The 26,361-nt window shown below is 39.8% G+C and overlaps 1 protein-coding gene across 5 annotated transcripts in view; it reads right to left on the bottom strand.

The window, feature by feature from the left end:
- Positions 1-695: 695 nt before the first annotated feature.
- USP6NL (USP6 N-terminal like) overlaps positions 696-26,361 on the bottom strand; it is a 130,739-nt gene continuing 105,073 nt past the window's right edge. For all 5 annotated transcript variants that reach the window (XM_063323633.1, XM_063323634.1, XM_063323635.1 and 2 more), the window contains 5 exons: positions 23,521-23,615; positions 20,787-20,852; positions 20,599-20,698; positions 18,011-18,163; positions 696-3,619 (listed from right to left, as the gene is read on the bottom strand). In XM_063323633.1, the coding sequence (XP_063179703.1) occupies positions 2,184-3,619; positions 18,011-18,163; positions 20,599-20,698; positions 20,787-20,852; positions 23,521-23,615 (1,850 nt within the window). In that variant the 3' untranslated portion in view covers positions 696-2,183. The remainder of the gene's footprint in view (positions 3,620-18,010; positions 18,164-20,598; positions 20,699-20,786; positions 20,853-23,520; positions 23,616-26,361) is intronic.

Below are 26,361 nucleotides of genomic sequence, written 5' to 3'. Positions count from 1 at the left end.
ATAAGCTTAATTATTATTATTTTAACATGTTAAAAATACAGTCACATCAAAATAGGATACACAGTTATAAAACTGTTGCAGATGACATAAGAAAATAGTGTGTATATATTTTATATATAAAAATCTACAGTATTTACTAATGCTGATACATATTTTGGAGCCTTGTGTTGCTTGCACAAATAAATTGTACAGCTTTGTTACGAATTACAGAACCATCGTTAAACACGGAGATTATTACACTTAGCCACGATATTATATACATACATTTCTACGCTGCTGTAAAGCAATCAGAACTAAGGTAAGCCCAAGTCTTATTTATCTTCACAATTTTAGTTCAGAGTTTCAGTGTAGTGCTTTGCTACTGTTACTTCGCTGCAGTTTTGCAATTTTTAAAATATAAAATTGCCCAGTTCATTAAAAATTACATCAGACACATTATATACACACAAAAAAAAAGTTTTTGAAATATACTAAGTAAATGTTACTTCCATTTGTAAAAATTGTTTTACTTCTGGTACCTTAAAACTTACAGAGCCAACCTGCAGCAATTATAGGCACTAAAGCTCATTCTTTAAAGGAAAAAAAAATAAAAAATATCCATTTCTACGTTTTCAGTTAACAAATCTTACAAAACAAAAAGATAAGAGGACAGCCTTCCAAACCATCCAAAACTGGTGTTGATACCAATGTTTGGTACTTAGTATTAGAAAAAAAAAAAAAAAAAAATCTCTGTTAAGCACTCCAAGGACCTCTTCTGGCGAGATCCTTCTCCGCCTCACCTCCCCTGGGTTTCCGTGAGAGGTGAGCGCGCTCAGCACTCCCTGCGCGGCACCCAGCAGCTCGCAGGACTGCATCCTACATGTGCCACTTAACCCGCTTTTTTTCTTTTTTCCACCCCCAATTCACAGTCAAGGAAAGGAAAACGTGAAGTAGAAAAGGCTGCAAACGCTAATTAAAAATACTTACATTAGCAGGAGTCTAAGCTTCCTATTAACAGTCAGGGTCATTTTAGTGTAAAACACGGCACAGTCTCTCAGCAGCACATGCCCAGTCACAGACATGAACCTACCGGCTCTTTGGGGTAAAAAAAGGGCAAAACAACACGGAATTGACACAACGCTTAAGAGAAGGGACACTGCATGCTCCCACGGCTCAGGGAACGTCAAGCCCCCACCAAATCTCAGACTCCCTGCGTGTACTTCACGGGAGCGTCGAGGAGCTGGTCGTTCTCTGGTACTGGTGAGCTCTGGCCCTGTAACCAGTTTAGTCTGACAGCACAGCACGGCAAAAAGCAAAGAGTGCAGCACCATTTCCGTATCTGGCATTCCTCTCACTGTGCTCCAATATTTTGCATATAGGACGACATTCTGAAGGTAAATTTGGGTGAATTTGGGTAAAATTCTCCACTTTGGATGCACCTAAAAACCTGAACGCTGCCCTGAATTTTAAGCACCATTTCTTAGCCAGATTAGAGAGACATTTTTGGCTTTCTGCTTTTGCCCGCCTGCTCCTTCTTGCTGAGGAAAATGACAAACAGTAGTCAAAGGAGAGGAAATTAACTCTCACATAAAATTAAATTAATAATCCCAAAGCATCCCTCATGCCCAGAACAGATACTGGGATGCTGAGGCAGCTGTATAAAAACGACAGAAATTCCCATTCAAAATGAATGACTTCTCAAATAAATTACAAAGAAAAATTAATATGAAACAAAAGTACTTCACAAGCTTTGCCCAAAGTTAAATGCATTTACATTTAAACCCTTTAGCTCTTTTCCATACGCGTTTGTGTATTATAAGCGCACACTCACACGCGCGCACACACATACTTATACAGTGCATTAACAATGTCAGTCAAAAATAAAACTTGTGTGTTACAGATTTTAGGCAGAAAGATCGTAACACAAGTTATTTAAACGTAAGGAACAACGACAGTATTAACCACATTGTATATATGATCTTATTGCTACGGCTACGTGCATCAGATCACTTTCAACAGCTTCAATGCAAGTCTAAGAACTCAACTAGCCTTCAGTGAAAGTCCGAAACATCTTTGAAATAGTGTATTTTTGAGACTCATGTGAGCTGTCTGCCTTCCAGAGAAGAACTGACGTGGACTACTACTAAGACAGGAACGTCTAACTGCTTTTGGTTCTTGCCATTTTATTAAGTATAGACAGATTCTCAGAGAAGCACGGATTCATGCATAGACAATCCATCATTTCTATTTCGATAGTGTTGGGCTTGCGCTGACGGGCTCGAATATTGGTATTGTGGTGAACCATGCTCTTCAAAGGTTGGTGAAGTTCTGTATCTTATTGGACTGTCCACAGAAACAGCAGGAAGACTATGGTCTTGAAAAGGCGTTGACTGAAAATGCTGATATTTCTGGAAATTATCCAAGTGGCCTTTGTTAACGTCTTGGCTCCAGGGCTGCCTGTAGGGTTCATGTCTGTAAATATACGCAGCATCTGGCCACTTTCTTTCTTCTGGTAAATAATCCACTGGAGGGATTATGAATTTGACACCTGTGGGGGACCTTGAGTTGCTGGTATAAGCATCAACAGGAGCTACTTCTATCTGACCAGGGGTTGATGAAAGAGGATTTTGGCGACTGGCAGGATAGGAATTCATTTGTAGTTTATCCGGAGAATAATCTACTGAAATAAAAGAACCATATGGCCTACCAGAAGGGCTGGTTCGATTCCCGTGATAATGCAGAGGTACAGAACTTGTATTGCCTATACTGGAAACGTGCTTTGGAGAATTTCCATGGTAAGTAGGTGGATTACTATAACATGGCAGTGGCTGTTTTACATTCAGTCCATGAGGCGGTCCATCAGATTGTGATGAATATTTTGGAGATCTGGGTTGTGAATTGAAGGTGTAATTATTGGGTATTTTTAATGGAGTTGGTACTTTTTCAGTTTGCTTTCTCGGACTATTAGAATACGTTACGTGCCTAGGGCTCTGTGGATGAGCTCTTTCAAGCATCTCTTCAACAAGATTCTCATTCTCAACTTCTGGAACATTGTCATACTGAGACGCATTAGACCCTCGCTTACCTTCATCAGCATCCAAAACCCTCATCTTTTGCTTTACATTCAAAGGCTGTGTTTCTCCAGGACTTGGCGGTGGGCCCGAAACCGAATGGTTTATTGGCCTTCCTTTCACCTCTGCAGTAAGCTTCATTGTCTTTTCAATTATTTTGATATCAGATGGTTTATTCCACTTAGGTACAAATTCCCTTCTTGTATTTGAAGTTGCATTAGAATTTTGATTAGCAGCTGCATTATTATACTGTCTCGAGTTGTCTTGCTCTGTTGGCTGAGGCTTTCTTCTAGTATCTACCTCGTTCTTAGATATAGTACTTTGTGTGTCTATTGGTCGCGTCTTCTGCTGTTTTAAGGAAGGCTTCTTTTCCAGAGAATTAATTCTTTTTCGGTTATTTGGTGAATTTTCTGGTTCTTCTCCTGGGGATGGTCTCCTCTCTGTCCTTCTCGTGGTTTGTGTACCAGTGCTGTTCTGTCCGTTAAGCATTGGAGTGGAGTTAAGCATAGCAGGCTGAGGTCCTAGTGGAATCTGCCCCAATGGCTTCTTTGGAAATTCATCTTCTTTACCTAAAACAAGAACAGTAATAACATAAATTCACCTTTGTGCAGAAGTCATCTTTGATCTGTTGGTCATGCAAGCAAAAATAGCTGTGAACTCTATTACCTGGACCTCTCTCCAGGTCACCGTTCTGCTAAACGCCTCAAAGCTTTTTTTGTATACTGACATCGAACAAAGATTTTGTTTTGGCTGTCATCTCAACCAGTTTCTTTAGTCTTCCTTTCTACAGCTGATGCAGCCTTGCCAAGCTTTTGCTCTTCCATTACACTGATGAAAAAAAACATCTTCCTAGCTGACATTTTGGTGACAGTAGCTGCTCTGTATGTACCCCTCCTCACACTGTCCCAGTCACATTAAGCAAGCTTTCTCTACTTCAAAAAACCTTTCCAATATCCTTCTCCCAATCTATTGTCTTCCATTCAATTCATCTTTTAATGTTCACCTCATGTAAGCTATACTATCAGCTCCTCACCAGCTTCCTACCAGACATCTTTGAACCTTCTCTCACTTCTTTTTTTGGGTGGAGCTCCTCACGAACATCTGCACAGTTAAATCCTTGCTCCCCCTCAACCCCTGTCTAGAAATTCCATCCTCACCATTAAAAAACTACAGTATAACTAAAAGGCTCTACACAGAATTGTATTTTTTTCAGTTCAGATTTTTATCAGTTATAGAACAATTGAAGCAGCTAATACTGTTAGTGGCTACATCATGGTTTCAATTGAGCATTCAATGAACAAGTTTTGCTGAACACAAGGACATCATTTACAGAACTAGGATACGAATGGAAAGTTCTCCCAGACTGGAGCTCAACACATCACAACAGCCAGTGGTAAACATCAGTTATGTGGGGACCCAGAACAATCCACATTGTCACTACAGAAAGAATAAAGAAGTATTTCATTGCTTGATGCTGCTCATAGAACAACTTACATCGACTTTTCCACTGCAGTCTTCCTGCTTAGCAGTCAACGTCCTTCATATTCTCAGTCTGTTATCACAGACACTTGCATATAACTTATTTAATTGTGTAACACATTACTTCCCCATTATAAGCAGAAAAGGTCACATACTTCTCATTAAATATATTAATATAAATTTATTTGATGTTCAGTATTTCCCCCAAAATAAAAAAAAACTTTTGAAGTCAGCATAACCAAACAAATCCTACTCACTCTGTATCTATTTATTAAGCAAAAGCTCTGTTGTACGGAGGAAAAAAAAAAGGAAATGGCTTCCCTTGCTTAAACGTTACGCAAAATGAATTATAGAAAATGGCTGTCAGTAAAATAATTTTGTTTAATCCCTGCTTCTTCCTAAAACACGAAATGTAGAATCATTTTCCACCATCAAAGATCATAAAGTTAGCACCTTACTCTTTCCAGCTATTTGGAACTAAAATTTGTTCTATGTGTCTATATGGGTTCACAGGAGCGAATACACACGAATGTCTCTATCCCTGATGCGAGTGCTGTGGTTACAAGCGAGCTACATTCATTTCTACAGCCAATAGTTCAAGTTCAGTCTTTGCTGACTGGCTCATGATAGAGACACACAGAGGAAAGCCAGCAGCCAAGGTCGGTATTATTTATTATAACAGCAAAACAAACTACCGTCACAGATCAGTTGCTATATAAACTAAACAAAAACTTACAGTTTGTGCCAGCTAGGACGTAGCAGAAGGACAGCAGAGAAGAATACAATGATGACATGTGTCATGACAAGATAACTAAACGAAAAGTACTTAACAAAACCAGTCTGGTCTTGCCAAAGAATTAAATTAGCCTTTTCTTGATTTTCATACCAGGCCAAAGGTCATATGGAAACCTACCCTTTCCTGTAGAAATAAACAACTTCAGAAACCTCAGCTTACATATAATAAACACTGCCTACCCAGGCTTTCTGTAGAAAAACCTCCACTCTTATTTTTCCCTAGCTGTCCTCTGCTCAATTGTGATCATACAATTATTTAGCTACACAAACCTATGCTCTTACACCGAAGGTACTCATTGTCCACCTCGCTACACCTTGGCAAAGGAAGATATTCACGCTGAGCCCTCTCTCCAGTTGCTTGTCCCCAAATGGGAGATTCCACATGTTAAATCGTCTTACAGGACTATGTACCTTGCACGCTGTACTTTGTGATGGAGAACATCTACATAAATGGTTGCAAGACAAAACAGCAGGTTACATGGTGGAGCAGGCTCTCAACATTAGCCACTCCAATGAGCGGCTCTTGGAATCACAAGCCCCGTGGTTTGTCCCCTCTCACTGCAGGGCCCCATGATTCTCAAATCAGGCTAAAATCTGGAGCAGGGATTTGCAGACTTCCATTTCCCGGCAGCACGCCATTGGAAGAACAGATGAGGGGACAGAGGAATGAGTTGCATGGATGCTGTAGATGGACGATTTAACCGCTCTGCGATACACTGTCTGCTGCACCAGCCTCTTCAAAATTGTTCTTTATTCTTTAGGAACAGGAGTTCACTTTCTGAACTTGCTTCAGTTTGGCAAAAGACATTTGTACCATTTAATTCCATTTGCATCCTCAAACAGTGTCAGGCAAAGCTGAAGATCTTGTCTTTTAAATAAAAGTGAATTTTGTCCACATTAAGTATTCCTGATATATTACAGCGCTTTCAATCTTACTAATTTTGAATGTTAAAATAGCATGAAATCTGAATTAGGAAACAATACTCAAAGTACATACCAAAAACTTGTCATCTAAATAATAAATACAGAACTAGTCTTCATATGCTGTTAATCCATTTATAACCTCCAGGTGATCCACAGTAGTTATGGGATAGAATAACAAAATGTGTCCTTGACACGTGTAAATTATTTAATTTCTGTCCTTGCACGCAATAAGTGTTTTAGAAAAATGATTTATTTTTTTCCTTGCTTGAAATTTAGTTATTTGTGCTTTATAAAAAAAACCCTGAAGACAAGTTCCTCTAGTAGCTGCAGTGCTTCCTTCATTTGTACAAAGATGTGTAAGGCATGAACTGGTTTCCTTTTTTCCAGCTTTTACTCTTTAAGAAATGCATCCAGAGCAACACCAGAGCCTTTGAAATATACTTGGTTGTACAATAAAGGTGGGGTTTGTGTGAGTTTTTTTGTTTTTTAATTTCACACACTTAAGGTTCCTTAATTACCATTAAGCTCTAATAAAACCCAAGTGAGAATACCGCAGACATTTTTTTTGAATTCTATCTAGACTGCTTTGAAGATCCCTTTCTGTCATCTTTCCTTCACATTTCAGAGTAAAAGAACACACTACAACTAGGTATTTGTGGGCTGCGCTGTCTAGATGGTGTGTGCTATAACATGAATTACAGCTGCAAATCCAGTACCAGAGAAGTCTTACTAGGTCTGTTGTGAAACTGCTGAAACTCGACATTAATTCACACACCGAGTAACGAGCAAAGTGTTCCAAGACAATAGTTCATTTAGAAGAAAACCTCCACATTCTAACAGCACGATACCATGTTTCTAGGCTGGTAATACCAGAGCTCAGTACTTTCAGGGAAAACAAAAATATGGAACAATGAGTACATGTGGAAGGAGGATCAGTGGGGAAAAGAAACACAGCTTTAAATCTTAGCCATGGGGCTTCCACAGAACTTGGTTTAACTTGACCTCAGATAGAAAAAACCAACACAGCTTGCTTAATCAACCACATCTGCAGATGAAACTTGCCACATGGCTAGAGGCACTTAATTCAGTAATCGACGCTACGAAGCACAGGCCTTGTTCTGGTTCAAAAGCCATTCGGGTCCATCACCTCCTGCCATACAAAGCATTGGAAGAAAAGGAGTTGTAGAAGGACCTACGATGCTGCAGCACAAAGACATCCTGCAAACCAGCCACCTTCTAAAGGAAAACCCATTTGTTTTATACGGCAAAAGAGATATTTAATTCTAATTTAAGTATACAGATCATACATACATATAAATACATACACACACAGAGCTGTCACGTCTAGTTGAACAACCAAGTACTTTAAAAACAAATAAAAACTCCTGAAATCCACAAAAAGTCCACAAAATTAAACAAGTAGAGGATAACCCAATCTATCACCATGCATATGAATACAACGAGACATTCCTCAAATGCACAAAATAGCATGCAAACTATGTCTGTGAATGCTTTAAGCAGACCACTATCGGCAAGAATAGCAAGAAATCCATGATGCTGCATGCTGGCAAGAAAGAAAGAAAAAAGGTAATAAAAGTAAAAAGCTGAGGAAAAGAAACCACAATGCAAAGGCAAACAAAAGAAACCAAGTCACAACAAACATCTCTACCATTAAGAGGCACATAAATAGCTCGGCAGAGAGGCATGCAAAAGCACCAGTTCTTCTTACAAGCCGCATATCTTTTATCTACCAATTTTCCACTCCAAATCTACCTAAAGCCTCACACGCAGCTCTCAACCATCATCTCTTCTACTTCAACTAAACTCACTCTTCAGACGCCTCAGATCTGAGCATGCAGAAATTTTATTTGGATGTTTTCAAGGACATTCAATTGAAAATCTGTTTGTGCTCTTGATCCGAAGTCTGAGTTAATTCACTTTCTGGACACACCTGTCTGAGGAACAGAGAAACTTCTGAATTCTACGAGAAATCTTTCTGGGACAAGTGCTTTTCTACACAGCCCGTGATGTTTACGTACAAGGTTTAAAAACATTTTAAAAGTAGAAGTTAAGACAAGTTGTCCAGTTCAGCTGTGATTGTTTCGGCAGAGATCTCTGCAATCATCGAATGTGCCATTGTTTTCTGAAGCGAACTGGGCAATCGGATTTTTCCCAGCTGGCCAGTATTCACATGGGATGCAGAATTGGGTATCTCATCTTTCTCTCCCCATCTTCCTTCAACACAACGGGTTCCTAGACAGAGTTTAGTTACTGGCTTTTCCCAAAGACAAACTTAATAGCTTATATCGGAATTTAAAGAGCTGGGACAATAGAAAGGAGGTGATTCAGTCGGCTTGTATGCAGTATAGCATAAAATAAGCAAACAACAAAGAAAACGGGGGGAAAAATGGGTGAGGAAGGAGAGAAATGGAAGTAGAGGGAGACGACTTAAAGCAAAACAAGAACAATCAGGTGCTTGTTTGCTGCTGGTAAACATATTACCTGACAGGAAAAAGGAGCAAAGCAAATATGAACAGATCTGACTGTTCCCAAAAAGATAAGAAATTCAAGTCATATTAAAGAAAGTTTTAGCCTACTGACTTCTTCCTGCTCTAACAAGTCTTGGTCACCACCCAGTGGAAGTCGATCACAACTACAAGACTTTTAGAGATAATTGCTTCAGGAGGCACTAACAGCCTCATGCATTGAACAGCAGACATATAATTGGAGTAAAGTGCTTTAAGTGCTCTCTCCGGTGACTAACGGCCTGGTCCTTAATTTCAGCACCAGAACACATGCACTTTGACGGCTCTAACACAATGTTCAGGGATGGTAATGGTCATAAAAACAACTCTTAAAATGACATCTTGATATTTTGTGTTTATTTTCCATCAGTGACGTCCCATCTTACTTCTTCAGTTTACAAGTCCAAGAGAATTTTGGAAGGAATTTAAGTGCCTGCACTAGAAGCTCGAGCCGCTGTCTGAAAGTCAACCTCTGCTCCTCCTCCTTTACACGCCATCATCAGCAAAGGAGTCACTAAACTGAAACCTTGTCTGACAGCTTGAAGGTAGAACAAAAGCCACTGTTTGCCTTTCTGCTGCTATGTCACTTTTGTAGTACCGGCAGTAAGGAAAACTTACTTTATAAACAACTGCATGTAGATATACAATAGAAATATTAACCAATTTGGTCATCAATCAGAGGGATCCAGGGGGCCAGCTGTAAGCTGCCTTTGCAAAAAAAGAATATTTCTAAAATTAACCACTTTGCTTTACATCCCTAATTCCACGTTTCTTCCAAAAAACATACTTCCTTGAAAAGTCATTTTAAAATAGGAATATGAACAATGACCATAACTATCTGGATCATGTTTTTAAAAAGCATGCAAGTTTTAAACAGCAAACATTTTTAAACAATGCAAAGCCAACGTCTAAACCTGCTGAGAAGAATATACTAATTATATTAGTATAATTCCATATATTAATTTCCTCCATAACATTGCAAATTAGTTGTATCACACAAGAAACAAGGCAGAAAAATCAGTTGATTAAAATATGAAGTGCATCATATGAAATAGCTACTTGTGTATTCTTCGAGCACAAGTGAAAAATCCAAAATTCCTCTGAAACAAAACACAACCAAAAGAGAGACACCATCAGAAACAGCAAAGTCAGGCTGACTTCCATATTTCTACTGGGCTGTCAAAAGGAGCATTAAGAGCAGAGAAGAGACATTATTTAACAGATTATCAGCCTAGTATATACTTCTGCACTGGCACTGATGAGTATTTAGACAGTTATTTGAATAAAAGTTATTGACAGTAAATTTAATAAAATATACCTTTAAAGATAAATAGCAGATAAACATTTAAAAATTCACGGTAAATGCAAGATTCAAACTTTGCTAGTTTTCCCTGAACGCAGAAAAGGCTGGGAGAACTAGAAGAACTGAGTCAGAATTTAAAGCTGGTGTTACCGTGCACAAATACAGTTAGGATAATCACAAGGACACGGGCAGATTCCAAATTTGCCAATGCTGCTTTCAAATTAAGGTACAAGACCTTTATCGCTAATTTGAGGCCTCCTCAGCTGCTGTAACATCTATTAAACTTTCAGTCATAAAAAAAAATCCAACCCAGGATCCTTCTGCCCTCCCTTTTCAGGACGCTTTATATCAAAATGCAGGTAAGAAATTGCCTCAAGAGCAGATCTGAGAGCCTTCAGCCTTAAAGGTGGGCCTGGCTGACTTGTTTATGAAGCACTAGATTAATAAACTATTTTCAGCCACATACTTTTAAGTAGAATATGAAACTTTCACTGGTAAGCACTTTTGTTTATTACAATGAGACACTATACAATATATATGCATTAATATATAAACATGGTTTATTAAGCGTTGCATTATTTATGTCGGAAATTCTATCCATATCTTGTGAGCATTTGAAGAATTTTGCTGCTGTTGTAAGAAACAGCCAACGCAAGAATCTGCATGAAGAAATTCTGGCAATCAATGGCATATATCCATACACCATTAGGTTGGGGGCTGACCTGCTGGAGAGCAGCTCTGCAGAGAGAGACCTGGGAGTCCTGGTGGGCAACAAGCTGACCATGAGGCAGCAATGTGCCCTGGTGGCCAAAAAGGCCAATAGTCTCCTGGGGTGCATTAAAAAGAGCGTGGCCAGCAGGTCGAGGGAGGTCATCCTCCCCCTTTACTCTGCCCTGGTGAGGCCACATCTGGAGTACTGTGTCCAGTTCTGGGCTCCCCGGTTCAAGAAGGACAGGGAACTGCTGGAGAGAGTCCAGCGGAAGGCTATAAAGGCGATCAATGGACTGAAGCATCTCTCTTATGAGGAAAGGCTGAGAGACCTGGGGCTGTTTAGCCTGGAGAAGAGAAGACTGAGAGGGGATCTCATCAATGCTTACAAATGTCTAAAGGGCAGGTGTCAAGAAGATGGGGCCAGACTCTTTCCAGTGGTGCCCGGTGACAGGACAAGGGGCAATGGGCACAAACAGGAACACAGGAAGTTCCATCTAAACATGAGGAGGAACTTCTTTACTTTGAGGGTGGCAGAGCACTGGCACAGGCTGCCCAGAGAGGTGGTGGAGTCTCCTTCTCTGGAGACATTCAAAACCTTCGTGGGTGCGTTCCTGTCCAGCCTGCTCTGGGTGAACCTGCTTTGGCAGGGGGTTGGACTAGGTGATCTCCAAAGGTCCCTTCCAACCCCTATAATTCTGTGATACCAAGAAAATTCTTTTCACTATGCCCTAGACATAGAATCATAGAATCATCTAGGTTGGAAGGGACCATTAAGATCATCATATCCTCAAATTAAGGCAGAGTTTGTCCACTCTGCATCAGATCTGTCTCCTTGAGAAGATGTAAAGAGGAGTCATACAGATTTAGATGAGTGTGCTGTTCAAGAACCTGCCGTGGTACGGACACCCTTCATAATGTTCCAGGAAATCCAGAAAATACCAATTGACTTTTCTATGAAATTTGCTTGAGGATATGCCAGAGAAGAAATACCTTAAAGGACAGTTTCTACCGTACAGCTGTCACAGCCTGCCTCTCTGAGGCCTGAATAACCCAGCGGCTTGCCAATAAAAGTGCACTTTTCTGTACAGTTTATTGTCTCCGTAGAGCCACTGGAACATGGATGCCTACCTTGGGTTTTGAGAACAGCTCTTAAATTGCAAGCCATCCTCAGAGGTTGTAGTTGCCAAGTACAGGCTATCCCATACTGGCCAGCAGTTAGACTAGAAACTACCACAAAGAGCAATGAAAATCCACAGTCTGCTTTATGCAAAATAACCCTAGTATTGGAAAAAGCATTTCACTGACATCCAAAATTAGCACGATCACCTGAACGTCACCTTCTGGCTGAGCATTTTAAGGGTTTTATCAGTGAGAAAGTGTTAAACAAAGTCCCTTCCTTCCTCTCTGCTCTGAAGGGAACAAGTTGCTCCTTAATTCAGTGGGAAAAGCCATGGAGGAAGCAAGCCAGAGAAATCTACATCAGGCATAAGCAGACATCCACTTTAAAGTAACACAAAAGTTATTACCTCTTTTAATATCCTACCGCAGCTTACCCTACTAGGGCAGGAAAATCTATACAGCCTCACAAAGGATGCCAGATGGAAAATTCCACTGAGCTTAATTAGCTCACTGCTATTCCTGGATCGCTGATACTGATGCAACTGTAAGATGGAGATTTTTTTCTTTTTCCTAACATGCATTTTTACATTAGTTCTTAAAAGTCTAATTGTTGCTCAATGAAAATAAGAAAAAAGTACAAGATAGGAAGAAGTGCTTTGATTTCAGCTGAGAAAATTAAAATGAACACTATTTTCTCAGGTTACAGTGGATACTTCAATGAACAGTCTGGTATTGTTTGTGTGTATTACTACATGACATATAATGGTTTTGTAAGTTTTACATGAAATTAGGAGAAAAATAGTAAAAAGAGACTGAAGGTAGTATAGATAGTAGAGTCAGACACGTGAGCAAAGATGAATGTCTAGAGAATGCTGAGAACCTGTAGAAAAATATTATTGCCTGAAGACAGTGATTAGTAAAACCAAAATGAACATTAGAGCAGGAAAAGGAAAAAAAAAAAAATCAAAGGCTTCTGAAATTCATGAGAAGAACAAATGAGGCATCCTCACTCAACTACAGATAACAGCAGACAATCAGCTAGATTCCCCAGGATTAGGATGAAGGCATTTTATATTTAGTTTGTGAAAGGTTAAGTAATGTTCCCATTTACCCCTGGCAAAAATATACCACAGAGAGGCTTTTCCAGGCTACTTTGAAATTAAAAAGAAAAAAGCTTAATTCCTCATCCAGCACCAAAACATACTTGACTTCAGCTTTGCTTTTCCTATTTTACTATTAAACCTCCCTCATTCACGCTGGGAGGGGTGAAGGCATTCTATTGTCATTGATGTTGCTTTAGCTATCCACAAGAGAGAACCAATATGGCTCAAAACAATTACAATCCTGGCAGGTACTCCTATCAGAAGTTACATTTAAGTGTACAAACTATGAAACCAAACAACTTGCATTCCGTTACCAAACTGTCTCGGCAAGAAGATATATTTGCTACCCTTTGCTGTTGGTCATAGAATCTTCATGGTTGGAAAGGACCTTTGAGATCGAGTCCAACCATACACACACAAAAAAAAAAAACCACAACACAAAACAAAAAAAAACCCAAACCAAACCAAAAAACACTACAACCTACAATCTCTGCCCTTCAGAGCATTCCCTGAAGTGCCAGATCTAGACATTTCTTAAACACCTCTAGGGATGGTGACACAATCCCCTCCCTGGGCAGGCTGTTCCAGTGCCTGACCACTCTGTCAGTAAAGTAATTCTTCCTGATATCTAATCTAAACCTCCCCTGCCACAACTTCAGACCATTTCCTCTGGTCCTGTCATTATTCACCTGGGAGAAGAGGCCAACGCCCACCTCTCTCCAACCTCCTTTCAGGGAGTTGTAGAGGGCAATGAGGTCTCCCCTCAGCCTCCTCTTCTCCAAGCTAAACATGCCCAGCTCCCTCAGCCTCTCCTCATATGACTTGGTCTCCAGACCATATGAGGAGAGGCTTGGCCTCCACAAGAAGACTCCTTGTGTCTCACACTTTCTGTTACTGCATTGCAAGGTGGATGGCTCTTATGTCACCTAAAGCCCCCTTTAATTTTCTGTGAAAATCCAGAGTACTCTCAAACGAAACTTCACTTGACGGCATTTTGCATTCTCCCAAAAGAAGAGCCTTAAAACATAAATAAGTCAGGACCAGTCTTTCTGCCTTCATTTTTCTTTTCCACCAAGAAAATTTCCAGTAAATTCTGTATTTTCTGCAGAAACTCTCAACGCAAGTTACATGCATGTGATTTTCTAGGCTGGAAGATACATTAACTCCATACTGTAGCAAACTGCAAAAATCTTTCCCAACTCTTAAGGTACCACAGTTCCACAGAAGTGGAAACTTTTCACTGCTGAAATTTACTTTACCACATCCATGAAAAATCCACCCATCTATCTTCCTTTAACGTGATGGAGTGGAATTGATGCTAAAAGACAAAGTTGCTCATTGACATATTTGCTCACATCTGGTCACCATGACCAAGCATCAGCTGCGACAAGTTGTCTGGCAAAGCACAGAGCTGAAGAGTAGGGCTGGAAAGAGCTTTGAAGAACAACTGAATCCCAAGCTTGTGGAAAAAGGATGGAGAGAAGGCAGGATGGGAGGGCTGTCATTAGGAAGGGGAGGAAGCAGCGCATGCTGTAACGTGAGAACTGCAGACTCACAGAGCACCGTCTGTAGATGAGAAGGACCAAGAAGACTGAGTGGATAAGACAAGAGCAGGAATTAGACTTAGACCTATTAGCAATATGGTTTAGTGATGGTTTTTGTTGATGGTTGGACTAGATGATCTGAAAGGTCCCTTCCAACCTAGGCAATTCTATGATTCCATGGGAGAAAGTGTGCTGGAGAGATCACGGAATCTTCAGAGTTGGAAGGGACCTCTAGAGATCATCTAGTCCAACTCCCCTGCTAGAGCGGGATTGTCCAGAGCACATCCCTCAGGGCTGCATCCAGGCGGGTCTTGAAAATCTCCAGAGAAGGGGACTCCACACCCTCCCTGGGCAGCCTGTTCCAGTGCTCTGTCACCCTCACCGTAAAGAAGTTTTTCCGTGTATTTGAACGGAACTTCCTATGTTCCAACTTGTGCCCATTGCCCCTTGTCCTGTCACCGGGAACCATTGAAAAGAGCCTGGCTCCGTCCTCCTTAAACCCACCCTTTAGATACTTGTAAACATTAATCAGGTCCCCCCTCAACCTTCTCTTCTCCAGGCTAAAGAGTCCCAGCTCTTTCAGCCTTTCCTCATAAGGGAGGTGCTCCAGTCCCTCAATCATCTTGGTTGCCCTATGCTGGACTCGCTCCAGTAGTTCCCTGTCCCTCTTGAACTGGGGAGCCCAAAACTGGACACAGTACTCCAGTTGTGGCCTCACCAGTGCAGAGTAGAGGGGGAGAATGACCTCCCTCGACCTACTGGCCACACTCTTCCCTGTGCAGCCCAGGATGCCATTGGCCTTCTTGGCGACAAGGGCACACTGCTGGCTCATGGATAATTTGCTGTCTACCAGGACCCCCAGGTCCTTCTCCTCAGAGCTGCTTCCCAGCATGTCCGCCCCTAACATATACTGGTGTTTGGCATTCTTCCTTCCCAGGTGCAGGACCCTACACTTGCTTTTGTTGAACCTCATTAGGTTCTTCTCTGCCCAGCTCTCCAGCCTGTCCAGGTCACGCTGGATGGCAGCACGGCCCTCTGGAGTGTCAGCCACCCCTCCCAGCTTGGTATCATCAGCAAACTTGCTGAGGATACACTCTGTCCCCTCATCTAGGTCATTAATGAATATATTGAACAAAATTGGTCCAAGTATTGACCCCTGAGGGACACCACTTGTTACAGGCCTCCAACTGGACTCTGTGCCGCTGATCACAACCCTCTGAGTTCTGTCACTCAGCCAGCTCTCGATCCACCTCACTGTCACCTCGTCTAGCCCATACTTCCTCAGCTTCCTAATGAGGATGTTATGGGAGACAGTGTCAAAAGCCTTGCTAAGGTCAAGGTAGATGACATCTACGGCTCTCCCCTCATCCAGCCAACCCGTTATAACATCATAGAAAGCTATCAGATTGGTCAGGCATGATTTGCTCTTGGTAAATCCATGCTGACCACTTCCAATAACTTCCTGTTCCTCTATGTGTTTGGAGACGACATCCAGAATGAGTCGCTCCATTACCTTCCCAGGGACAGAGGTGAGACTAACCGGCCTGTAGTTCCCTGGGTCCTCCTTCTTGCCTTTTTTGAAGATTGGAGTGATGTCAGCCTTCCTCCAGTCCTCAGGCACCTCTCCTGTTCCCCATGACCTTGCAAAGACAATGGAGAGTGGTCTAGCGATAACATCTGCCAGCTCTCTCAGCACTCGCGGGTGCATCCCGTCAGGGCCCATGGATTTATGAATGTCCAGCTTGGCCAAGTGGTCTCTGACCCGGTCCTCCTCAACTAAGGGAAAATCTTCCTCTCTCCAGACCTTCCCCCTTGCCTCCAGGGTACGGGATGTGTGAGGGACGGCTTTATCAGTGAAGACCGAAGAAAAGAAGGCATTCAGTAACTCTGCCTTCTCTGTGTCTTCCACCACTAGGGCACCCGTCTCATTCATCAGTGGACCTATATTTTCCCTAGTTTTCCTTTTTCTGTTGATATACTGGAAAAATCTCTTCTTGTCTTTAACTGCAGTGGCCAAGCTGAGTTCTGATTGAGCTTTGGCCCTTCTAATCTTCCCCCTGCATAGCTTTGTTATATCTTGATAATCCTCATAAGTTGCTAAGCCCCTTTTCCAGAGAATGTAAGCCTTCCTTTTTTTCCTGAGGTCCAGCCAAAGCTCTCTATTTAGCCAGGCTGGCCTTCTTCCCCGTCGGCTCGTCTTTCGGGACATGGGGATGGCCTTCTCCTGTGCTTCTAAGAGCACCTGCTTGAAGTATGACCAGCTTTCCTGGGCACCTTTGCTCTTCAAAACTGCCTCCCAAGGGACACTCTCAACCATGCTCCTAAACAGGCTAAAGTCTGCCCTTCGGAAATCCAAGGTGGCAGTTTTGCTGGCTCCCCGCCTCCCTTCACCAAGAATTGAAAACTCTGTCATTTCATGGTCACTCTGCCCAAGACGACCTCCAACCTTTACATCCTTTACAGATGTTACAGAAAGTCAGAAGGAGGGCAAAACACAGGAACAGGGAGCCAGAGAAATGGGAAACTCGGACAAGAAGCCAACAGCCCAATACTGCGTGCAATAAATAAGGTCTACACAAACTGAAAAATGAAGTTCATTAATGAAAGGGCTTCAGGAACAAATTATCGCAATACTACATAGGCAACCTTTATTCTGACACTTCTTATCTTCTAAAAGCTAACCATAGCAACTTAATAAAAGTATTTTAAGGTAATTTCTGCCGTATTTTTAAACTTTTTTAAAAAAACATATATTCTTTCTCACGTAATATTTTACAATTATCAAGAATTAAAAAAAAAAGGTCTCTGAATAATCACAAGAAAAAAATCTAATTAAAGATTGTGGAGGTAGGGATAGAAAAGATAATAGAATCTCAATACAGGAAGCAGAAACCCTCTACACGTTTCATAAGAAACAATCATCTCCACTCTGCAACCAAAAAGCACAAACACAAAGGCTGAGAAAAAAATGAAGAAAATAATTCAGTTAAACACCCAGAAGGTCTATCATCTGCAAACAATTAAAAATCTGGATTTGACTAACAGAAGAAACTATTTGACCTGAAGTTTGTTCCATACCTAATCGAGCTACAAAACACTTTGGATCCTCAGACAACACTGTTGCTTCAAATAACTTGAAACCTTGGTATTTAATCTTCGATCTTAAAGATTTTATAAATCCAAGTTAATGAAATTATCAGAGCATGGGAAGTTTTAAAGTCCTTTCCTATTAGCTTGCAACCAGTAAGCAAAACACACACAAAAAAGAACGAACTCAGGAAATGAAGGGTGTTGATTTTAAACTGCAAAATATTTTGGACAGAAAAAACCCCAACAACTAGGTAGTGAAGAAGACAAATATTTGCGTCATTTTTAACAGCATCAATTAACACGTTAAAACTAGACAATATGTGAATAGCTCCAAATATCTAAATCTGCATGTGTACAAGTTTCTTACCAGCTACCGGTAAATCCAGCTTTGCTCGTTTCAATTCTGATATAGAATTTTGGAGCTGGTCTATTACAAAGTCATCTTCATAGAAGAAATCCTTGGCTAAAGACTCTTGCAGAAATTCTACAAGCTCTTCCATTTGCAACTTCATCAGGTGCTCTATATAAGAAGAAAATATTATACATAAAAATATCTTGATAATGAACATTAAACTTGGAAAATGTACTTAAGACACAATTACTTTTGTTTTCAAAGCAGAATGAAAATGCCTTATTAATTAAGTAGGTAACAGAACTCTACACTAGAAATCTATAGAACGCATTAAAAATTCACTTGCAAATCAGCATGGGAATCCTTTTTACTTATCATTCTCTACTTAGGACAATGGTTTACAAGAAGGGGCATACTCAGAAAACTAACTACAAGTCACCCTCCTTCAGCTCTTTATTTTTCAGCTCATACCCGCAACTTACAAAACACTGCTGTAGATCTGTACAACGTACATCATCTCTCTTATTAAGAGCTTTGAAAAGCAGTAAAACATTTTAAAAATTGATATTCCAATGAAATGATGATGGCAGTTCACACTTCAGAACCACTGCTTCAGGCTCTCTGAAAATTCAGGTACTTTTTGCTACTTCAATCAAAATCAGGTCGTATTTTGAGAGCCATTTTAGAGTTATCAGATTATTTTTCTTTCCGTTTTGAGACAGCAGTAAGGCCACGTTTCCCACACAAAACTTTCTGGCTTGCAAGGCTGGAACTGCATACGTATGCAGTTTCTTTAAGCATATGTATGCCATCAAAAATTCTAGAACGTACCGTTTCTATACAGAAATCACAAAAAAAATAAATTTTTGCACTGTAATAAAATTGCTCTTGGCACGTGTTCCAGAATGGCATTTTGAATGGATAGCTACGCTATCAGAGCTACAAAGACGATTAGGGGACTGGAACATCTCTCTTATGAAGAAAGGCTGAGGGACTTGGGTCTCTTCAGTCTGGAAAAAAGACAGCTGAGGGGGGACCTTATCAGTGCTTATAAATACTGAAAGGGGCGGTGTCAGGAGGATGGGGCCAGGCGCTTTTCAGTGGTGCCCAGTGACAGGACAAGAGGTGACGGGCACAAACTTGAGCATAGGAAGTTCCACCTAAACATGAGAAGGAACTTCTTTCCTTTGAGGGTGGCAGAGCCCTGGCACAGGCTGCCCAGAGAGGTGGTGGAGTCTCCTTCTCTGGAGACATTCAAAACCCACCTGGATGCGTTCCTGTGCAACCTGCTCTGGGTGACCCTGCTCTGGCAGGGGGTTGGGCTAGATGGTCTCCAGAGGTCCCTTCCAGTCCCTACCATTCTATGATTCTGTGTTTTTAAGGGTAGACAAAGAGACTGGAAAACAAATCAGAATCCATCTTCTGCCCCCTTCTCTGCTAGTCCTCTAATCTCTTCTACGTTGCCATAAGGGACTCTCAGTGTTTTGATCATGGAGGAAGTTGCTACCTATTTGCTAAGCAAGCAAACCTGCACCCGGACGTTTTCCTCAGGTCTTCCCATAAAAAGAGTAGTGAATAAAAATTAAAAAAAAAATTAAAAAAAAAAAATCGAGTAGATGTCTATTTGCAAATAAAGAAGATAAACCAAAATGCTAAGCATAACGACTTGCCTTTCAACGTTTTGCTTTCTTAAGTACAATAATTAAACAGGTAACCTTTTCCATTTTTCAAAGCAGTTTATGAAGAAACTAACGAATGCATCCCAGTGAGACGGTGAGGTAGTACCACCACAGTTCAAGGAGGGTAAACTAGCAAATTAAGACATCAATTCTGCAGGCTCCATGCAGACCTCTGAATTTACAGAGAGTTAAATGACTTCACTAAGAAAGCCACAGTTCCAGAATGGGACTGTATCAAACTCGAGCTACAAGGTACCATCCTGAGAAACGCTCAAGTCTATTTAGATGCAAACATCCATCCTAAAAAGCTTTTTGGATCCTTTGGTACTTAAAGCGATAAATCAGTTTGGGGAACCAGGCACAGATGCTTTGGACAATTCTTCTGTTCAAAATCTCAAATTTTACTCTTCCCGAAAGCAAGAGATGGAAGGTAAGGTCATCCAGGCAGACTACAGAAATTCTGAATTTTAATTACATTGTCGGATAAAGAACCATATAAAGAGAGACATACACTGGTGATTCCTCATTGCAGAGTTGTTCGCTGATAGAGTTTCAGGTATTTAGTGACACACTCTGGATTCTTTGTGCACTTTTTGATTAATTTAAATCCTGTAGGGGCTAACAAGCCATTTCCAAACCATGGAGCTACAACATTTTTTCCCCGTTGTTTAATCAGCAATTCAGCTCACCTCATGTCAATGTTTAAATAACTTTCTTATTGTAATAAATAGTTTTCTTTGGCAATCATGTGCATTAACAAAGCAAAGATTTTGATCTTTTTGTGCATAAGGAAACAAAAATGCCTGACAGAAACAGCATAAGGCAAATGGGACTAAGATTTTCACACAAGGTCAAGCTACACAAAATAAGACCAAAACCAGCTGAATCTCTGTTTAGCATTTGAATGTTTAAAAGATTTCTTACTTCTGTGTAGTTTCAGAATTGTGTAAGACATAGCAGTGAGAATCCGCTCTCCTTCAAGTATGTAGATATCCCATATCCTGAGGCTTAACGTAAAGGGAGTCTGCAATGACAGAATCAGGCAACACCATGAAACCGTCTGTCCCAACTCACAATTAAAAACAGAAATAGAAAATGGAAAACATACTCACACGATCAAGGAAACACTGGAAAAACCACTTTGTTGTGTAAAAGCTAGTGGACATATCCTGTGAGTCCTGTAAAAACCACAGAAGGTTAAAAATACAAAAATCAAGAAATGCCTTGCACTGTCCATGAAAAATTTTTTACCTTGAGGCCAATGTACCCCATATGCACCGCAAAGAATTAATTAAACTACATGAAACACTGTTGCTTCAACCCAACAAATACAATTTCTGTCTTTCATACTTTTTCTTCAACTTCACCACCTGAAGAAACATGCATTTGGAGATGCAGAAGGCATTAATGCACCTTAGATCTCCACCTTATTCTTGGGACAGAGGTAGCGGGGGATTAAATCCTCTCTCAAGAAAATACATCAATATTCTGGAGCAACCGAAGTTCAGGCACTGTGTCCATTTAGTCTTTCATTTCTCTATAGCAAGGCTGACAATTCTTGCCAAAGGTTGAAAAGATTTTGTGACAAGAATACCTATCCACCAGAGACCAGCCTAAAACAATCAAATTCTTCCAACACAGGACCTCAAAACAGCACTTAGGCTGATAAGCAAAATCATTCCTTAATTAAGGGGCCTAATTTCCCCGAGAGCAGAGAGAGCCATCTACAGGACAGATGGCCCATTCAAAGATGGCTAAAGCTGCTTCGCAGTTTTGGGGAGCTCTTTAAAGTTCTTTGCACACTTTGAGGAAAAGCTAAAGCAAAATCTGAAATGCTAAGAAATCTGAATTTTAACTTTAGGATAGGGTAACATCATATTCTATGCTTGCCACATTCAGCTTTTCCAAAAATTTCAAGTATACAAACACTGAAAAAGCAATGAACCAAATCCAAAAGTTTCAATCATATAAACACTGAATAAGAAACGGACCAAATCCCTCTGATTTATCTGTACACTTCAGCAAGTTAAAATGGGCTCATCTTAGTGATACATTCACAGCAAGAAATGAGGAAAACTAATTCTTCATATAATTTAAATAAAGTTTATGAGATTTTCATTTTGAGAGTCTTTAAAAAAAAAAAAAGGATAGAACAAAAACCACCTTGAGATTTTTTCTAACCTGTAAGAATGGCCTTCAACCTACTGAAAGATAGATACAATGGACTATACCTGTCCCTGAAAAAAAAATTATTGCTATTAAATTTAATGCCACTAAACTAATTAACACAAAAATAGAACTATGTTCTGATTTAAAACTGAGAAGAAAAATATATAATAAATATATATATAGTGAATGTTCTCTGGATCCCTCTAAACAAGTGGCCAAGAACTGTCTCAGAAGGGAGCTATCAAGGCATTTTATTTAAATTAGCTTTTTCTATTACTAAAGCAACTTCCTCCACTTTTCGGAAACTTTCAAGTGACCCAAGGGAGGGGAGTAAAAAAAAAATTCTTGATTATTAAATGCAGTAATAAGGGGTACATAAGCAATATAAAAAAATTAATAACATGACAGCCATAGGTTGTATCACCTCAATTGTGTATAATTATTTTTTGATTTTTAGTAAGGGTCTTTTACCATTTATTTTTAAAACCACCCAATCTTCTTGGGATTATTCTATATTTTGTTCCTGAAACATGACAATCTCAAAAATGAGAATAAGATGATATTTCTAAACTAGAAGCATCATCTTTAATGTACTCTAAAAAAATCAAATCCACAACTTGAATTTCAGAGCCAAGTTAGTTACAGAACTAGTCTTGGATTTTTTTAAAATATGACAAGATCATCTTGCATGACTAATTTTGACTTGACCTTTTAACAGAAGAGTGGTTTTTTGTCCTAGCCAGATCTGCCTAATTCCATGTTATGAGCAGGTCTTACAGCATGTTGTTAAAAAAAGACATTAAGTTCTATTTTATAATACAACTGGCACACATTAGATGCAATTCGTCGTTGTCAAGGTGCTAGTCTGCTCCTGAATTGTCTTTTCGTCTTTTTCTAAGGAGATAAACACACTAAACAGAAACCAATATAGCCTTGGGAAGGTAATGTTCATAAGCATCTATCACTCTTAGAAGATGTTGCTGCAATTGAGCATCTCTTACACTACCTTTTAAGACTTGAAGACGGATTCTGGCAGAACCAATGGGATTGTAAAAGAAAATTCTTGATGACTATTGGAAGGGCGTTTTTCTCCCATTATAAAAATAAATTGTTCCTTAGGCTAAATACAGCCAATACTAGCAAAAGAATAAAGAGCATATTATTTCCTATTTAAGAGCATTAGAAGAGATAACACTCAGCATTTAGCTTCGTGAAAATACTACTGAGTATGTGCAAATTTTAAAAGGACCATTAACTCCTCTTATAAAGGTTACTTTTTAAACAGAGATTAAAACTGCTTGGTTGCAAAGTCACCTCTGCCCAGAGATGAGCCACAAAGCTTTACAAACAAAAAACCCTCAATAAAATGTTTTAACATCAGCTTGCTAAACAGCAGTTTGCACAAGTCCAAGCAGAAGTATCACATATTTTTCTTAACTCAGAGGTCAAAGTGAGACAGACACACAATTTAATTGCTCTTAGGATCCAATTTCATGATAACTCCACCAAGGCGCACCATAACTCTGTCTATAATGAAAACAGCAGCACTTCTGCCTCTTCCAGCTTTGCATTTTTTTCTGAGGTTTGAGGTATTCTTAACCTAGTGGGTTAACCTGAACTGCAACAAGGTAGCAAGCTGTAAATTACTATTGATTTTATTGTGATATTAATACTTACCAAATGCTGCTTAAGTTTGGACAAAAATTTTTTCAGTATCTTGTCATGATGTTCTTGAAACCTCAACAGTTTTGGAAAACCAGGAATAAAAAAACCTACGAAAAGAAGCTGACCATGTAACAGGTGTATGTACAATAAAAATGACATTTAAAAAGGTATTCAGAGCTCTTATAATATTATCCTTCTAACAAGACCACTGGATCTGAACAGATATTCATAGCAATATTATGATGTCCACATACGGATACGCACATACTCCTGCCTAAATGACTACAGCAAAGCATCAATACGTTCCCTTAGTGACTACTACTAGATTAGCGATGGTAGATGACAGCAGATCCATCAGTCCTACATTAGTCTACCCACTACATGATCATGAGGAAACCAAATTTATAATTATTCTTTAAAAAAACAAAACAAAAAACCACAACCCACACCAACTGAAACTTTTAAAAGGAAAGAGACATAAATTGGGATTATGTCCAGCAAATTCGTGATAGAAGGGCAAGCATCATAGGCAGCTGTTTTAGTGATCATACACTGGAAAAGGAAAGCGCTAAGCACCCTTCCAATTGAGTTATCAGCGGAATTAAAAAAAGGCTCAGAGCAAACACATAACACTAGCCAAAAAACTTGAAATGTAAAGGAAAGCTAGTACAGCTACACAGCAGGAAAAGAAACCATTCAAAGAAAACCCTTCAAAAAGCTGAAGCTGTGTTCAGATCACAAAAACAGAGATGATGAAACACTTGCAGTAAAAAAAATGTGAAAAACAAGCCTCCCCCAAAAAAACAACTTACAAAAGACATTAGTAATAGACCTATTTTCAAACACCTTGGAAGCAGAAAGCCTGACAGAGAATTTGTAGGCTCAGCAGTCTGTGAAGATTTTTTAGAAGTGCTCAGAGAAGATAAAGTCAAGACTAAATACAAGTTAATTTTTTGCATGGACGTTCCCAAGTCAGAAGCTAAACAGCTCTAAAAGAACTCAAAGGTCAACTAGGTGAAATATCGATGCTATCAAACCTCTTGCTTAAAATACCAGGAGCCTGGAAAGCGGCTGACACGATGTCAGCTTTTCTTAAACTGGTTTTCACTCCAATATCAGTCCAATATTCAGGCCAATACCCCCAGAGGAAACCAACAGAAACCATAATAAAGTTGAGGTAAGCAGACGTCCAGATGGATGCAATGCACCAGGGAAGAATCAACACAGTTTTTAGAAAGAGAGGTCACATCTCTTAGATCTGCTGGGCTTCCTTGAAGAAATTAGTGAGCATTTAGGCACAGAGAACAGTGGATATTGCCTATTTGACTTTCCAAAGGTACTTAATAGGTTGTATCACCAAAGTAGCTTCATCTCTTCAGTCCACCTCCTAAAGCAGCTAATCCAAAGACTTAAAATACAGTAAAATAAAAAAAGACAAAAAGGCTTCACCCATGAAGTTGCACAGGAGTTTGTGCTGGGACATTAGCCATTTGACATGTCCATGTGTCCACACTGTGAACGACCAGTAAAGTCCTAGCCACCCTGAAAGAGGACTGAAAAATCGGGAAGAGGTAAAGAAGTCACAGCAATTATCAAAGTATACAACAACTTCTGGGTCAGGAAGAGATTAAAACGCTACATCTGATCAGCCTGCAGTAAAGAAACAGCTGATGGGAAATACCACCAAGTGCCAGCAGTGAACAGGTTATGAACATTCACTGCCTTCTCTAAGGCAAAATGTAGAGGGCATCATCGAGAAACCATCATGTGGCAGAGCCAAAAAAAAAAAAAAATCATGGAAGAACACAATCCATAGTCAAATGCACTGAACTATATAAGGAAGAAAAGTTTACTGGAGACTACTAAAGGCAAAACAAATTTTCATCTCAAGAAGCTCCTCCTGAAATTCTTTCGGCCTCTAACACATTTTCCAGGAGGTGTTGATCTCTGGTTGCCTTTTTCTCAGACACTTGACTGAGCATCTGTTGCTGGTCGCTATCAGAGACAGGACACTGGGTTAATAGGTCTGGTACAGCAATTCCATACTTCTACAATTAAAAAAGGCTAAAAATAAACCCCAACAGTTTTTACTTGTAAATGATAAGCAGTATGGAAACTGGAAGAACAAATATAAATCCACAGAACACGTCACTTAAAAAAAAAAAGCCAATCACTAAAAAAAGTCCAAAACCAAAAAGAAAACTCTTTCTAGTTACCAATTCTGTAATTCAGGGCATGGTCACTAGGCCACAAGATATACTATCTCAGATTCACATGGGTTTAGTGTACCATAGATACAAATGCATATTCTACCATACTTAAATGTCAGGTTGCCTATTAGGAAATTTTTCTAATATAGGCGAGTTGTTGTTTGGTTTTTTTTCTTAATGTAAACAGTGAATGACTACATCAGAGCTAATTAGCCATTATAAATAACATTCAAAAGCGCTTTATCCATGGAAAGTTGAGCTTCCAGTTTCTATATACCAATGCATTATCTTGACTTTTTAAGACTATAGAAAGACCAAGAGCTTTCAAAAATCTAGATAATTTTCAGGGTTCAATACCTGTATTTTACTGTTTGGAGACTTCACATCATCCATACAGTATGAAACACCAGAGAGGCCAAATTCATCCCTTGGAATCAAGCGCTGTTATGCCAGAAATTAGTCTTGCTATGTACCTGAGACACCCAAAAGGCATTCCAGGCTTCCAGATCACAGGTAGAAGAGAAAAATCAGATAAAAAACCCTCGTCTATGGGGAGGAACTTTTAACCATCCTACTCTTGTCAATATGATTCTAATTGAATTACTCAGCCCATCCCTATAATTTCCATACAGAGACGCTCATT

Source organism: Chroicocephalus ridibundus, chromosome 1, assembly GCF_963924245.1.
Source record: "Chroicocephalus ridibundus chromosome 1, bChrRid1.1, whole genome shotgun sequence".
In the NCBI taxonomy this organism is placed as follows: Eukaryota; Metazoa; Chordata; class Aves; order Charadriiformes; family Laridae; genus Chroicocephalus; species Chroicocephalus ridibundus.
This window is presented reverse-complemented; position numbering and strand designations above follow the sequence as displayed.